Raw genomic sequence first — 17,460 nt, 5'->3', positions numbered from 1 at the left:
CCATTAAGATGAAAATAACATTGTTTAACTAAATTATGAATAATTCTTGAATGTCCAAATGTACTGCTCCCCAGAGAGTGAGCTTTGAGATGTAAATAAAGAAAAATGAATTGAAGAAAAGCTGAGTGTAGCCACTCATGATGGCTCCATTCTATTCAAGTGTCCAAGTAAGCCACGACAGCGTGACAGTGAGCCAGCTTGTATATACTGTACCTGGACATTGGAACCAAAGCAAAATATAGAATTCAGCCTCAATTTGTCATTTATAGTTATAGTTTATAACGTAACGTAAAACAACTTCACAAATATAAGTGTATGTTCTTTGCTCTGCTTTGAACATGAGAATAATTGCATTAAAAATTTAGCTTGGAGACACTACTTGGAGACACTACAGAACTACTGATTCAGTACCAGAAATTGAGGCATTTATTACACAAAACATTTAATATTTGGCTTAATCACAAAATGTTTTTTTTTTTCACATCTCATACCAGGCCATGTAGCATAGTAATCACAAGATGAAAGCAGCAACCGGAGCAGTGCAATTAAGGATTATACCTTTTTGCTAAATTTAATAGCCTTATTTCTGTGCATGAATTCACATTTAATCTGATATGTTAATTTGTATGCTTCATATTACAGGAAACATGAGGTAAACTCTTCAATATATTCAGGAAATTTCCCCTCTATGCCAGCACTTTAAATAAATGTCCATGGTGTGTGGTTCACTTCCTGAAAAGGGATCAATCCAAACATCAAACAGCCAATCATAAACAGAAATGTATTGTTAGCAATATAGTTAAGCAACCCCAATAACTTAAACGAATCCCAGTTGAGTATATGAAAATTCCCATTATTGTCTCTAAAGACAGAGGTATAAAGGAGGTGCTTGGGGCAAATAGAGGGAAAGCTGTCTCTCCAACAAACTGTTAAAAAAAGAGTAGTATTAGTAAGCCAACCTGTGGATAAGAAAATGTGAAGAAACATGTCTCACCGTTAAAAAGCTGACACAAGAGAACCATACCATGATTAGGGCTAATGCATTTGAGAAAAATATATAATTTGTTGTGTGACAAATATAATTTTAACTCAAAGGTTCAATTGGGTAATGTATTCAAATGTTTAAGCTGTGGAAGAGGTTGAATCTGAAAAAATTGAAATATACAATGTTATATACACTCAGTTTAACTTTATTACAATCATCACATACATACATGAAATCTGACCTCTTGATTTAACCCATCCAAAGCATTCTAAGCATCCTAAGCCTGGGAAGGATATTGGGGTTCGGTGTCTCGTTCAAAGATTCTTTGACATGCGTAAAGTACGAGACAGGGATTGTATCGTCCACTTGTGGTTAAGCGACGACCTGTTCTACCCTCTGAGCCCCACAAGGTCTCATCGGTTGACAATCTTTTAAGTAGGCCTACACCTAGCTAAACTAATGCAGTCTAAAAGAACATTTCTGCAATAAATACTCATTTTATGAAGGCTTTAATGTTTAGTTTTTGTTTAAACTGTTTGAGTTTTTGGGTGTTGTTTGATTATTTTGGAGGATGTAGTTTGTGGTGCAGGGAGGCGTTTCTGTTATTTGTTCTCACCTCATTGATGAGGTGGACAAAATACCAGAACTCAGACAAGATACTGAACAGCAGAAATAGATAATATCAGCTGTCTGTGAACACCAGTTCAAAACCGCTCTCAGCAAGAAGACTGCAAGGTCTGGAAAAAGCCAGTAGGTGGTCCTCGAGTTAAGATCAAACTTTAATGCTGAAGTTGTGTAATGTCTCTGGACTGTTATAATATAACCAGATGATGTCACCGGCTGTGACAGAGGTACACAGTCTGACTAATGCTGCATACAAGCTTTCAAAGATATGCTGCTATGTCTACATATTGCCCATTGTGTAACAAGTCCATTTCCCAGTCTTGACCACAACGGCAGATGTTCTTGAAGTTGTTCGGAGAAAAATTGTCCTGACCTTTCTTTCCACGGGAAAACACACAGAAGTCAAAGTTGGTGGAAACGTTCAATTAAGAGTCATCAGTAGAATCTTGAACTCTTCGTCACTGCACTTTCTCGGCGGTACGATCCCTGGCTCCAATGTGTCCTTGGCCAAGACACTAAACCCTGAAAGGCTCCCACAGGCTGTACCTGCATTGTATGAATGGGTATGAATGGTTAGTCAGAGTCCTGATGTGCATGTTTCATGGTAGCCCCTGCCATCAGTTTATGAATGGGTGTCAATGGGTGAATGATGACATGTAGTTTTAAAGCTCTTTAAGTGGTGGTAGGATTAGAAATACAAGTACATTAACCATTTACCATTGACAAACAACAGGCCAATAACAACAGACAGCCGTGCTTTATTAGCTACATCTTAGTGAGCCAGGGAAGCTGTCACAGTGGACATTTTCACAGTCATCAGCTGGATTCAGCCACTTAGATTTCTTTACATGATTTTTTTTTCTCTTCTTATAGCAACAACTTTCTAAAAGTTTAGAGAAGGTTGGCACTAAAATATTTTGAGTGTTTGTTTAGATTAATATAACCTATCTTACACTTGGAGGGTAACGCTAAGTCAGTAAAAACACAGTAAGTACTTTGGCTGTTCAAAACCTTGAGGCAGTTCTGTCTTTTAATGCGCAGAAATGTCTTGAAAGTGAGAAAAGACCATGCGCGCAATCTTTTCCCCCCCGACTCATTTAACAAAGAGGTAAACAACTATTTGCATTATATTGCCAACACAACACCATGGCTGGTTAAACTGTATCTCCTCTCCCTTATAGTCCAATCATTCGATCATGTCTGTACTTTTATTTAGAAAATTAAACTGCTTTGTGCTATCTAGAACAGAGAAAAAGCTTTCAATGCAACATACAGTGCCTCTTAGAGTTCAGCCTACTGCAGATTAAGAAAAAACAGGCAAATAGACAAAACACTTCCCCAATTTGACAGTACAAACAGCATTTAGAAAAAACACAGCAAATAGAGGAAAAACAACAAAATGCAAAAAACATCTGGAAGTAGCTCACATGACAACAAAAACAGTTTCAAGGGGACACTTAAAAGTGATGCACAGGGCGGAAAACTAGGTTAGCCTTTATTAGCGGGACTAATAAAGGATTATCTTATTTTATCTTATCTTATTATTAGCCTGCTCATTCTATTAATCTGTCAAGAATAAACTCGTAATTGTTTTGCTTCAAGTGTAGCGTAGCTGCTTAAGGGCAAAACATTATGTCTATTTCAGAACCCGTAGTAAGGGATAAGCAAGTTGTATTACGATGGTTTGTTCATGCAGTGTTCATTCTCTTTTTTTCTATCATATCCATGAGCCTACACACTGCAACACCTAGAAAAGGAACATGTTCACAGAGGTCCAAAAAGCATAAGTAAGCATTACAATCAAACAACAATCAAGTGAACAATATACCACACCTTCTATACTGAACCCTGAAAATGCATATCACATGACCATTCATGTACACTGGGCATGCACATGCAGGTGTAAACAGTCAACTGGATTACGCTGCTGGACACAGGAATGGTCACAAATCGCTTAAGTAATAGCTTGCATCCTTCGCATGTAGGCAGAAGTGGCATTGAAAAATGCTTCATTTAACTGCACAACAGCTGCAAACATAGATAACAAAGCCAGCAACACCTGTTGTTCATTATTCTTTTTGAATTAACCCCTAGTAGTCAAGCGGATGTTGTTTGCTTTCTTCCAGAAAAGGGTCACATGATAGGGGCATGAAAAATCATAAAAGAACTTGGGTGTCTGCATAATCTTTTTCAAAAGTCTCTGTTTCCACCCGAATCCAGAGTTTGCAATTTAGTCTGGGCGTTTTCAAACTAAAACAGAGTCTGCAGCGTTCTCCAAAGCTTCCATTTTGTGGGTTCATAAACACCAGTCTAGTCACTAGTCTATAACACTCACATCTGTTCCATGCAAGGTGGGAACTAAAATAACTCCTCGGCTAAGGGGACATGAAATAGCAATTTCAAATGTTACAAATATAAATATATAAATAAAATAGCAGTTAAATGGTATAAATAATTATGTAATAACCATTGTTTGTAATAAAACATAATACTGCAAATCATATGTAGAATTATTCCAACTTAAATATATATAGTATATCTTACCACATTATACTGTAACAACATTAAATTAGTATGGTAAATTTAGGTAATTCAAATAACCCTAAATTGTAATGTGCACTGTAACTGAGGTAACGCCATCAATTAAACCATCTGCAACTTATTTTCATCCATTAATGTTACTTGGTAACAAGTCTGTTAGTAGCCTAAATATAGCCAGCCAACATAACGTTAGCTTGTTTAAAAATGAATTGTGTAAATTCCGTCAGATTTTCTTAATTTGCACGCTAATAATATAAAAAAGGCTAACGCTAGGTTAACAGCAGACATCTGCAATGATATCTGAATCATAAGATCCCATTGTTAAAAAAAATCCAAAACAAAGTAACTACATTTAAACACCACTGACTGATAACTGAGTTAAATAACTTCAAAAGCCCAACATAAACGCATCTTAGCCTTAAGCATTAAGTTAAACTGTCCCTTGGAAACTGTTTCTGAGGTCATGAAAACTTTTTGCAGCGCAATTCTGTATTTTGTTCTGTTTTTTCTTAAGACAATGAGTTTGATTCTTAAGATGAACAGGTCTGTGAGCCAACAGAATAGTGACAACAATTTTTTTAACTTGGTAGTGTAGGGTTCATGCCATTTCCATTTCTATTCCTTTGCCTGGGAATTCAAAAACCTGCTTTTGATTAGTCCAAACTCTGACAACTCTGAATTTTGCTGACAAGGGAAATAAAACTAAAATGGCCCTTTAAATCAGACCTGTTCTGTCATGCATCGGTTCATGATGTAAAGTCAAACAAACATGGTTGCTGCACACACGTGAAATTTACAAAAAGATATATTAAAAAAAATATTCCTAAAGGCCTTTAAACAACGGGGGCATGATGAAAAGACAACACAAAAATGCGAAATACTTGCCTGCGATTATTATATGTCTAGGGCATTGATTGTGAAGGGTGAGAACTGAAGGAGTGAATCTAGCCTGCGCTGCCTTCGTCATGAAGAGAGTGATAAAGCTTGCCATCTTGGATTGGACTATGGAGACCCTGCATTGTTTTTTCATAAATATAGGCACCACTAAATCAATTCCGCACAACGTGATTGGTTGATGCCTTAATTTGCAGTGCGAAAGCTCAGAGAAATCAGCCCCGTTATGAAATGAAAACGCCACACTTTAGCCGCGTAGTATTCACGTTCTGTGTGAAAGTACTAATGACAAAAACAATTCAAAAAACATATTAATGTGCAAATGAATCACACGAAAAAATGCCCCTGGTGTGATAAGGACTTAAGTAGTATCTTTTCTGTTTGACCTTTGACCCTTGCCATTAAAACAGCTCGATTTGACCTCTAACTGTGTATTCCAGGGACATTATGTCAGAATCCTGCAGGACAGACATCCAGCTGTAATCCATCCTATCCACAGTGAAACTGCAATTGCACTCTCAATAGTCTGTAGTGTAAGGTGGTTTCATGAAAGTGCTCAGGTAGCTGTGAAGAACCGCAATAGGTGTCTAGCAACAGGTAATGTTTCATACAGTACGTCTATTAGTGTACATCTCCCAATTTCAAGTCTGGTAAGGAGTTTTCTCAAGAAGCCTTCCTTCGGCTGGACATCTTTGCAATGTGCTTCAGATTTCACTGTATGGTATTACAAGCAAACATAATGTCACCTGTTGCAGTCAGTCAGTATCTGTCATTGTCTCGGCTGTGCATGTCCCTGGTCCATTTGATCATAGTCTCTGGAGATCGATAGAGGAAGATCAGTTTGGAATAAAGTTCCTCTTCTAGCTCCAGCTCTCCTGTCTCACGCACCTGAATCACACAGAAACATTAGCTTGTGGATGAGGATTACAAATAAATAATTTTCCACAACACTTCCAACATTCATGTGTGTGCACGATTACAGTGAATACAGAATGTTTGTGTTAATATGCACACACTGCACACTAACCAGAAAGATGTCTGTGCAAAGCTTCAGGATGCGGTCAACACAGGGCAGCTCCTCAAACATGATGGAATGGGAGATCTCACTGAAGAAGCCACGCACAAACTTCCCAATGACTAAGACCACAGACACATACAGACCCATGATCCTGAAAGGAGAGAAAAGAAAAGGAAAATAATAGTCATTTAGGAAGTGTGGAAGAACACAACTCACAATTGTTGTTTAAAATATTTAATGCGCATAAGGGAACAGTATGGATATCAAAAGCCGAATCCCATGGGGCTGCTAACCAAGACGGCTGCAGTTTTTGGGTTGATACCATTTGTTACACTGATTTGGTGAAGTTTAACCTTTTTTACCACTCTAGAAATGATATATATAATACCCAACTAAAATACCAAGACCATGAGTTACACATAGAAAATACATGCTGTGATTTGGTATCCAAAACTGTTGACATCTGGAGATTTCTGCAAGAATTGCATTTTTTGGCAATTGGATGGCAAGCACTTCTGTTTTGGAAACACCCTTATTATTCAATATACATAGGAAAGCCATACAGCCTCTGAATGCCCTGGGTCTTTAGTTTATTGTTGTAAAGAGGTCACAACAGGTCTTTATATACAATGACGTCAAGTTTGAAAAAAATGGTCTTACTACAATGAAATGGACATGTATGTTAAAGGGCATCTTTTTGGATTCCCATAGAACCAGATATTTTGAGGTACAAGGTCCAGGGAACCCTTTGAGAATGGCCATTCCCATTTCTTCGTCAAAGGGACGTCTGGAATACAAAGCTAAGTCTGCTGCACCTGTACCCAAATAAGCAGTTGAAATGGAAGAATGGATGGATGATTTGTTGACTTTTATATGCCTGTGCATCCCCTTTGTTCAGTGGAGGGGGCTCTGGTGTTTATTCCAAGATTTTTGCTGGATCCAAAGGGAACTGATCCTGATCCTGATCCTGATCCTGGACCATCTTTAACTTATTTTTATGGCTTCTTTTATTCTATGAATATTAAAAATGTATATATATCCAACCCTTGTAAAATGTTTGTTAGTGTGGGTTCCTTACCCATATCCAGCCAGGAAACCCAGGCTAGGTGGACTGACTTTGTCATTGAATATGACTATGGGTAAAACCCCACACGAGGAGGACGCACAACCTGCAATGGCAATGTCCCACCACTCCTGGTTCCCACTGCCATTCAGTGACCTGTCACTCTTCAGGGACAGGGTTATATCCAGGTAACCATCTTCATTACCTACAAGAAAAACAATCAGCTGTGTTTAAACAGATACTTTGATGTTTGAATACAAGACATAAATACCCAAAGATAAATACCCAGTCTAAGACTATGTATGTATAATAATTCTAATAAGGGGGGGTTGAAGCCCCCTCAATTTCTGTTTTGTAACTTTTGGGCTCTATAAATAAAATAAAATTGCCAAAAAAAAATGTAATGCTGGTCACCATGCTGCCAATGCTGCAATCACCCAAACAGGCAAAAATAATTGTTACATTATGTTACTACAGGATATGCTCAAATGTTATAAAGTCACTGCATGGACTAGACAACTTTTGTCAATGACATAATGAAATTGAGCAGTTCTTTCCTTATGAAAGAACTGCTTAATACTTCTGACTTGATCATGCTAGAACTATTACGCTCTACTGTACTTAACTGATTTGGGTATTTTGGTTGCCCTTTCCATGACTGATGAAAATTATTCTGCCTGTAATTTGTTTCATGCTATGAAAAAATCTTAAATTGCTTATATTTATACAGAAACTAAATGAACTCACACCTTTATAAAGTTGAGCGACTGGTTTAGCCTCAGCTCCATTGGGGGCACGGATGAAGTTAGGGAGCATATGAGGAACATGCCTGGGAAAGAGACAAGACACTATTTGTAAGATTCCACTATATGTATTATCTAAAACACAAAAAAACTAATGTTTACATAAAACATCCTTCCAGAGAGTAAACCTACACAGGCTCGGTGCGATTGCCAACCAGTAGTGAAGCCAGATCTGCTCGGACTGGGTTTCCAGGTTCCAGGTCTATAGAGTGTTTGTCAAATGTGTGTTCCACCGTCCCTCCTTTACCTAAGTCCCTGTCAGAGAAAGAAACATTGAGAAAGAAAGAGAGATGGATGCAGTCAGCCTCTAGAAGCAAAAAACATATTAAAAAGCAAAGGCCATTAGATTTAATAGCTATCCATATAATAGGTCTTGTAATATCTGACAGTATCTCATAGGACACGTTTCCTTTCACTTATACTCAACGTGGTTTGTATGTGCTACAGCCTATTTTAAGGTTGATATTATAAATAATGGGAAAAAAAGGTTTGGTCTGAGGCTGGTAGCAGAAGAAAGCCATGTTGTTACTTACTTTAAAAATCTGTATCTTTTACATGTTGCCTCTTTTAGGTCATCTCATACTATAATTTTCCATCATCTGTATACTGACTAGTGTACAGTTTACTTTACAGCAGTGGTTTCCAAAGTTGGTGCTGTGCCATTGTTATTTTTTTCAAGTTTATTTATTGCCTTTCACCACGTTAGAAAACGAGTCAGCATTTACATGAGCTTTACATGTAATATATTACATTTTCTGATTTTGTTTCAAAAAATGCTGATACCATCTAAGATGACTGAACCTGCTAGCCAAAATAACTTAAATCCTACTGCACATTATTTGTTGTCTTTTTTTCATTTTTGACTTTCAGCCAAATCCACACTTCCCCAGGCCAAGGCATTTCTATGAGGCTTTGTCATTGTCATTCTCCACTTGTCCAACAGATAATCTCAGACTTTCCATTCAAAAACACTTGCCTCTCCCAGGGCTGTTTTCCAAAAAGATGGATTATTATAAATCGAGTTTGTTAACCCTGAGATGAAAGAAACTCTGTGTTTTCAGTTCAAGAGAGTGAGGTAACTTTAACTCTGGGTCAGTTACCTATGAGATACTGTCAGTTACTCTGTTAACCTAACCTGCTTGCTGGCAGGTTTTGTTCATCAAATCCTGAGTTTCTCTCTGTCTTCTCACTCTTACAAAGCCAGACACATTTTTTATTTCTCATTGATTGGGTATCGAAGCAAATTAATCAGCAGAGCTTTACTGTATGTCAGAATCTAAGTCCTGGCTGAATATTAGTTTGTCATTTAGGAAAACGATTACCGCTTTTATTTGTTTCATTACTTGAACAGCATTTTTTTGACCATAATTATATATACATATACACATATATATATATACACATATACATAGTATATATACACATATACATAGTATATATACATATACATATATACATATACATATATAGATATTTATAGATATATATCAAATATACGTCAATGTCAATTGTCACGGTCAGCTGTTCTTTGTGAGCTTTTACATGATTATTTAGGAAATTTGACAATTACCCAGTTAGTTTGGTGATGATGTATATTATAGTATAATAACATTTCGTTAGTAGGAGAACAAAGGTTTTACCTCTGGAAAGTCCAGGCCAGGCGTAGTGTTAGGTCTACAGGACTTCCAAGTAGTTCTTTAATGACTTCCTGTCTGCTGGGCGGGCTGATCCTCCATACTGATCCTGAACTTCCTTCAATCATGGCTGTCACGATATCTTCATAACTGTAGAGAGTGATGAACTGCATGGCTACCTAGATGCACATACACACAAAAGTATGCATGAAAAATAGATATAGCAACTCAAGCAGAATACACACACAGATACACAGTTCCAGCAGAAACAGTCCTGTTCATTTGAGCATCTGTTTGAGCTGCTAAAACAAATAATGTACTGCCAATTATGAGGAATTGTAATTTTAACTATCAAAAGTCATTCTTGGCATTGAAGCTGAAACATCTGTAGCGTCCAGCTGTCGGAAGCATTACATCATCACCACCTGGCAAGAGTTCATTCATGTTCGCCACAGTCAACGCCCACAATCATCCAATAATCCAATCACAGCCCTTAAACAAACCGGGTAGTTTGAAAACTCACCTCCACTGAAATCTAGAAGCGTGTGACTTTTGACTCACGGACTGTTCAACGGTACTGTGAGTCCCCGCTGTTTAGTGTTTATTTACTCGTTTTGTTAACGGCAGATAGACGCTGTCATTTTTCAGTGATCCTGGATTGGACTGAACTGTTTACGTTTGTGAAAAACACCAAACGGAATCAGTACCGAGTGGACTGAACTTTAAGACTGTGGGTCACACACTCAACTCACGCATACATTTTCTCCCTTGTTTGAATACGTTTCTTAAAGTTGAACTGAGCTGTTGTCTATTTGTTTATGCAGTGCTGTTTTTTGGTGACATATTTCGTTACTACTGGGTATTTACTTTATACTTTTGTATGTTTTGACTGACCTATTTTCTTTCCATTTATAATTATTATTATTTGTCAGACGTGACTCTGACTGGCACCCCTCTCTAATAAAAAAAGTGGCACCCCAGATTTCAGGATACACCAAACCCTGGACTTGTTTCAGGACTTGCAACAAGACACAAACATAGAAACATAACCGTTTCATCTGTGGAAATGGTTTCAGCAAAGGATTAGGCTGTGGGACATCAGTAGGAGGTTATGGACGATATACTTGGATTGGATGTCCTTACACATCTATAACTCATGTCCATAACATTTAAGTATCAATAAAAACATTTAAGCTTGTCCCAGAGTCTCCTGTGTTTGATCACAACATTTATATGTGATCTAAATCCCTGTTTTGAAAGAAAGTCTCAAAGAACAACTGAACTGTTTAAATACACTAGAGAATGGCCCACCTAGCCTGCCAGAACTATAAAGAACCAGTGTAATAGCGTTTTAAATTTACTACAATGCTGAGAAAGAAGAAAAGACAGACAGTAGCAGTACATACAAACATATCAAACTAAATTCAGTACCCACCGCATTGTCTCCAAATGTTTTGGTAAGTTGGTCATATTCAGCCTCTGTAAAGGGCTGGATCGACTGCTGCTGCACACTCATGGTAAACAGGGACTGGACAAACACATAGAAAAAATACACCAGTGGATTATGCTCATTTTGTATACTGTGTCATGCTGTGTCATTTGCACCTATATTTAATTTGGCTGTACTGCAAGTAAACTAAAGATTTTTCACCTGTAAATCAAATTGGGCCTAATTTTTGCATACTGGAATCTGATCTGGGATGTGCATGGTTGTTTGTATGTACTGCTACTGCCTCCTTGTAGGACGACTGATAGATAATTCTAAGGATAATCTATAGGATTTCTCAACTTCCTAGTGGCAGAGTCAACAACACAACTTAAAACGCCCACATCTCTCAAACTCCAGATCCCAAGCTTGTACTGTACATCCGGATCTATTTTGTATCCCTGTGTTGCATAATGACAAAAAATGAAACTTGAATTCTTAAATAATCAAGAATATATCAGCGTTTACTCCATTTGTCTCAGCAATTTATCACTACCCAGAAAGCCGTTTTGGGTTAAAATACAGCTTCTCTGTCCTTGATTTAGATTTATCAGAACTTTTAAAGCCGAGTTTTCTGTTATAAGAGACAGCAGAAGAGACAGCAATATGAAATGTCGATTACCTCGTATCCTCCCAGCTTGACAGTCACAGTGACATCAATGGGGTGGTTGACCACACCCACAACTGATCTGACCAATGAAATGAAGAGAAGGGGAAACCATATGATGCAGATCAAGAAGAAGATGATGAGTCCACCCATGCCATATTTCACTATCTTCTTCTTCTTCTGTCCTTTGGGCTGTGGGTATTTCTGAGGGTAGAACATTTAAATTTTAGGCATAATAAACTTACAATGTTGAGTATTTTCTTCACATATAATGCTTTATCAGGCAAACAAAATGTAAAAGAACCTAGCACTGTGTTTTTGTGTCCCTGGCAATAGCCCTTGGTATGGACTCCAACCACAAATTGGTCCCAGGTGAGGGGCCAGTCTATGAGAAGTCATAGACCCTGAATACAACGGCAATGTTGGAGCCGTGCCCCCATTCTTGAGAACATTCTGAATCAGAGTGGTGCTATGTAACCGGACAGAATCAACCACAGCAAATGGGGATTCATAAGCATACTTTTAGTCATATCATCAGATCTGCAGTGGTAAAACTTGGACACTTGGTAGAGGACAGGAGCAGAGCTGTCAACTCATCACCACCTAATGGTTAGTTGCATCAGGTAGCAGGCGAGACTGCCGGAACTGTGAACGTCTGATGGAAGTCCCAGTCTGGAAGAATTTCTTGTGCATTCTGGGGGAAGTTGTTGACTTTGAATCCAAATAGGCCATGTTCAAAGCATCCATTGTGGAGTTGGCTTTTCGGAATTCTGGTGGCAGCCTGAGAATATGCGAGATAGCCTTTTGGGCTTGGTTGGCCATAGGTCTTCTAAAGCAGCGGACATGTATTTCAGTGGTCAACGAAGCAAAACCAGAGTGTGGAAAGATTGAGGAAAAAGCAATGAGGATTTGGACCTGGCAGTTGAACAGTGGAACATCTCTCCACGGTGTCTACATTTTTTTATTTACGATCTTTATGGAGAGGATTTTAAAAACGAGAACATTTAAAACACCATTAGTGGCCCCTAGAAGTTGCAATGTTCATTACACCCTACAATACGAAAGCAGACAGAATGTTCAAAATCTTGTTACCCATAGAGCTTACAACAGGGTTACTTAAACGAACACCTTTTAGCTTGACTATAAACACAGAGGGACTTCAATGCATCCGGAACAGTGCATCTTTCTGCAACTAAAATATAATGGCTCATGCATCTTGTATACTGTACACATGTAACTGAAACCTGGACGTCTTTTAGGTCTTTAAGTCTGTTTTTCTTCTTTCAAATGTTGCATGTGATTCCATATTGGGTTGAGAAAGCTAAAACACTTTTGGGTTCACAGCAGCACTATCACTTTACAGATCCAGTGTTGACACGTACAGAAGACCTGCTGTGCTGCTTTCAAACAGACAAATCCACAAGTTTAACCAAATTTGTAAGGTACAGTCACATTAGCACTCTATTCAATGAAAAATTGCATTGCACTCCAAATACAGATCAGACAAAGGCTGACTATTATGCTATTTTTATCTCAAGTTACAGTTACAACATGTTTTAATGCGTTAATGCTCATAATCTGCCTTGTTTTTCTCCAAAATCTCATCCTGGCTTTCCTGCAGCACCTCTTCTCACCCTCTCTCTGAAATGCTCCGTTGTAGCGCTTGCTCCTCCCTCCAGAAAGCAAAGTCTGCTCTGATTGGTCAGATAGCCCGCTCTTTTGTGATTGGTAAATGTTTCACATTTCAAAAAGCTCTCCCTCCAGAGAATGACTAATGAACAACAGGATTTGAACCCAGGCCACTTGGGTGATAGACTGCTGTCTTAACGACTACACCATGGTAGATTTGAATTTCAGCTCTATCTTTCTGTTTTGTTGTTTGAGGGCGGGCCAAACTAGCCAGAAGGAGTTTTACGTCACTTCCGTAACATTATGACCTCATAAAGTTACCGACGTGAAGGAGAGAATTCAATGGAGCCGTTTCAGGCAGCTCAGGAGCAATGTTTCTGAGGGGGAGGGTAACTCCTTTTAGGCGTGGACTTCAGGTTTTACAAAATATATATAACACACTAAAGGAGAGGGTAAAGTGGAAAAGCATAATAGGGCCACTTTAAGTTCCCTGGTGCCCGCCAATCAATCACAACATAACAGGAAACATATGCTGAAGTTGTCAGTCATATGGCCTCAAATGAAAGGATTAAGAGTCAGCGTGGTTTGGCTTTGATAATGAAAGCTTGTTTTGCACATTTTGTTGCAACTGATTCTGAGGAGTTACTGCTTTTCTCCTTTAATTTACTTTGTCCCCCCCAAGTACCCTTATACCACACTTGGTCATTAGGTCTGGTAAAATCATATCACAGTACTAATACACTTAATACCTTCTCTGTCTCACGGCTGCATTTAATGATGAAGATGTTGGCATAAATGTCCTCCACACACATCCAGTCTGACAGAGACAGAGTGGTGTCAGTCCAAACCCAATCCATCACTGCTCGCAGCTCAACCAAGAATGGCACCAGACGGAACCTACACACACATATAAGCACAACATCCATATGTTATGCCAATATACTATGGGCTGATTCTTGACCTATTTAACACTCATGTCCTTTAGTAATGATAAAGGTTCACCTAATCGCTGTCATTATAAATACATATACTGTTTCTACTTGATTTTAGATCTCCTCCTTAAAAGAGTAATAAAAACAAAGCTGCAGACAGGCGTTGTATCCATACCCTTGGAAGAGAAATAGGTTGAGGTGGTTGTATTTCTTGGTGAGGAAGTTTCCAAGGATACGAGTGGGGTATCCACAGCGGATTTGATAGGCTGACAGGCCAAAGTAAATACACTTGACAAAGTACCAGAGCTGGGCCACAAAGTTCTGATTGAACTTCCTAAACAGAGACGAGAAACAAGGAAGAATAATTTCTTAATAATTCATTTGCAGAAGTATGCTGAAGGCTCAACCGGTATATGGTAAATGGACTGTACTTGTATAGCGCTTTTCTAGTCTTCCGACTACTCAAAGTACTTTACACTACATGTCATCATTTACTTACTCATACACTGATGGCAGGGTCTACCATGCAAGGTACATCCGGATCTATCTAAGCATTCATGGCAATTCATACACCGCTGGCACAGCCTTGGGGAGCAATTCGGGGTTAAGTGTAAAGCCCAAGGACACATCAGCATGTACTAGCAGAAGCCGATCTTCTGATTGAGGGACGACCCCCTCTACCTTCTGAGCAACTGTCTCCCCATAGAGTTAACAATTACAAGTCATTCTCTGTGATTTAGTCTATTGGTAATATCCAGTTAATACCATAAATAGTCCAATTATACAAGAAATACAGGATTTGATTGTGTCTTCACCTTTCAGTGACAGCAGGCAAGATGAAGAACATCCACAGGTGGATCCCAAACACAAGAATCACCTGAACGGAAGGAATGACAGGTGACAACTCTAGTCATCCTAACAAACAGAAGACGCCACTCATGACTGAATGTTAATAATCTGAATACATGAACTGAACCTGGAAGATGAGTTTTCCCAAAACAGCTTTTCGCAGGTACAAGGCTCTGTCGATGATCATGGTGCTGAACTGAATGAGCAGCATCACCAGGAAGGCCTCAGGAACCTGGTCCTCTGACAGGGTGGAGGCTATATCAGCTGCTGCACTGTGTTTCTTAAGGAGAGAGACATGTGTGTGTCATGTTGGATTTTCTCTCTTTTCATTCATGTAAATTGTTGATAATTATTAATTAATTATAAAATGACAACGCCCATCCATCTCTCACCCCAAAAGCCCAAAAGCCAAAGATGACGATGATGAAGTCAACGACATCAGTCAGAAACATGAGTGCATATACATCTGTGGCAGCCCGATACTCAGCATGGAGAATACCCCTGAAGAATCCCTGCGTTGGCCTGTAAACGCTGTGAATACTTCAGAGGAAAACAAAATGGCATGAAATAAACCGCTGTATTAGTGGGAAAAGTAATGACTGCTCAGTAATCCAATACACTGTTCTTTAATTCCCTCTTGGGTTGCAACCTAATTATTTGTATACATTATTTGAATAAATGATGGATAATTAAGTCGTTAACGTGAAATACTTTGATAAATGTTCTTTTGAAGGTGACTTGTTGACTTCGGCATATGGTGACATTATAGTCTCTATATATCGAACTCACCCAGAGAGGAAGACTTGTTTTATCTTGTGGCCCACAGCCAGCAATCTCCGACTGGCCTCTTCTCTCCTCCTGTCTTTCTGCTTCTTCTTCACTGGTTCTGCTTCACAGGGATCTGCAGTCTCAACTGTGGGCTTCACTGGAACAGTCCGAACCAGAACCAAAAAAGGATTTGAACGGAATTAGAACCACAGAGACATAAAGAGTAAACATAGTTTAAAATCTTTCAAGAAACATATTTTCTCTTTGTTACACATGCTATGTTAGTGTGTTGTGGAACAAATGACAAAGCACAGAGATAATCTCTATACACAGATTTCTGCATATGAATGCAGTGAGACCTAACAACACCCCTTAGCTGTTGTAAAACACGGCCTCACTAGGCTTATTGCTTAATTTACAGACAAGTTTCCAAAAGTTACATTGGTATTTGGAACAGCAAATATAGATAGTTGTGAGATTCCTGTATTTCAGCTGTTATTTATTCTTTATAATAATTCTAATGGGAGACAGCTAACATCTTCTTGCCACCTTAGAGAGACATGTCCCACAAAGGTGAAGCCTTCAAGCAACTAAATTGTATTGCACTGAACAGGCACCATCTCCCCAGCAACAGTGTGGCCTTACAGAGACTAAAATGAATGGTGCACTCAAGTGCTTTTCATCAGCTTGTTAAAATGTGAACTTTCAAAGCATTGACTTTAGATAAAACAGACCTGGGTAGTGACAGAGGGACTGTGGATATGAACACAATGCTTTTGAAATATGAGGATCTTAGTGGTTCATGATGCTTCATTTAAAATGTGTTGTTAAAAAAATAAAATGTTAAAAGGTCTGAAGGCAAACTTGTTCCTATGTGATTAAAATAGCCACACAAGGAAAAGAGAAAAATCTGTCATCATTGAGAGGGGCAAGACATAATGAATATTACAAATCCACATGATACACAAAAAGTGACATGAAGTAGTTCTGTGAATGAATGAAAAAAAGAGAGAGAACCCTGCCAACGACTGCAGAGTGAAAGTGATCGTCCAAATATCAATCATTGTCATTCAATGACGCTGCCCCCAAAATTCCAACATTTGAAAGGTTTGTAGTGTCAGTGAGTAGCTATTTGTTCGCGCAATACAAGGTCCCTGAATGTGTTAAACCTTAATGTAATGAAGCCGTTGTCAACTTTATGAGTCACACAGTCCACACATTATGAAGCCACAAACCTTTGCTGCTTTGTTTTTTCGCTTTTTTAGGTTTCTTGCGAAAGCGGATACTGCTGCTTTTCTTTGGGACTCCCTCTATCAGCTGATCATTGTCGCCCACCATCTTATTGTCCCTCGTTCTGCTGGGAGGATTCAACCTGTCCTTAAGCCCAGACAGAGTTTCATGCCCATCTTCTGACCCACTGGGTGCTGGTTCAGCGGCAGGAGGTTGTGTGGTAGCAGCAGAGCTGGTACTCGGTCCAACATAGTCCACATTATCCTGTGTGATAAACAATTCATTTGAAAAAACTAGGAAAGTAGTCTAATATGTTAAAAAACAAGTCTGCAAGGACATAATCTTTAAACAAGATTATTGATAAGGCAGTAATCAATAGCAAATAATATCAAGTATG

The 17,460-nt window shown here is 38.7% G+C and overlaps 1 protein-coding gene across 1 annotated transcript in view; it reads right to left on the bottom strand.

The window, feature by feature from the left end:
* Window positions 1-995: 995 nt before the first annotated feature.
* piezo1 (piezo-type mechanosensitive ion channel component 1) overlaps window positions 996-17,460 on the bottom strand; it is a 79,864-nt gene continuing 63,399 nt past the window's right edge. Inside the window, exons 40-54 of the mRNA XM_054599755.1 lie at window positions 17,069-17,327; window positions 15,855-15,990; window positions 15,458-15,605; window positions 15,193-15,345; window positions 15,032-15,093; window positions 14,392-14,550; window positions 14,034-14,181; window positions 11,671-11,859; window positions 10,998-11,090; window positions 9,569-9,741; window positions 8,061-8,183; window positions 7,875-7,954; window positions 7,141-7,330; window positions 6,072-6,213; window positions 996-5,932 (exon numbers count right to left, since the gene is read on the bottom strand). Coding sequence (XP_054455730.1) covers window positions 5,804-5,932; window positions 6,072-6,213; window positions 7,141-7,330; window positions 7,875-7,954; window positions 8,061-8,183; window positions 9,569-9,741; window positions 10,998-11,090; window positions 11,671-11,859; window positions 14,034-14,181; window positions 14,392-14,550; window positions 15,032-15,093; window positions 15,193-15,345; window positions 15,458-15,605; window positions 15,855-15,990; window positions 17,069-17,327 — 2,184 coding nt within the window. The 3' untranslated portion in view covers window positions 996-5,803. The remainder of the gene's footprint in view (window positions 5,933-6,071; window positions 6,214-7,140; window positions 7,331-7,874; window positions 7,955-8,060; window positions 8,184-9,568; window positions 9,742-10,997; window positions 11,091-11,670; window positions 11,860-14,033; window positions 14,182-14,391; window positions 14,551-15,031; window positions 15,094-15,192; window positions 15,346-15,457; window positions 15,606-15,854; window positions 15,991-17,068; window positions 17,328-17,460) is intronic.

Source organism: Anoplopoma fimbria, chromosome 6 (genome assembly GCF_027596085.1).
Source record: "Anoplopoma fimbria isolate UVic2021 breed Golden Eagle Sablefish chromosome 6, Afim_UVic_2022, whole genome shotgun sequence".
Lineage (NCBI taxonomy): Eukaryota > Metazoa > Chordata > Actinopteri > Perciformes > Anoplopomatidae > Anoplopoma > Anoplopoma fimbria.
The sequence above is the reverse complement of the archived record's forward strand: the minus strand, read 5'-3'. Positions and strand labels throughout refer to the sequence as shown.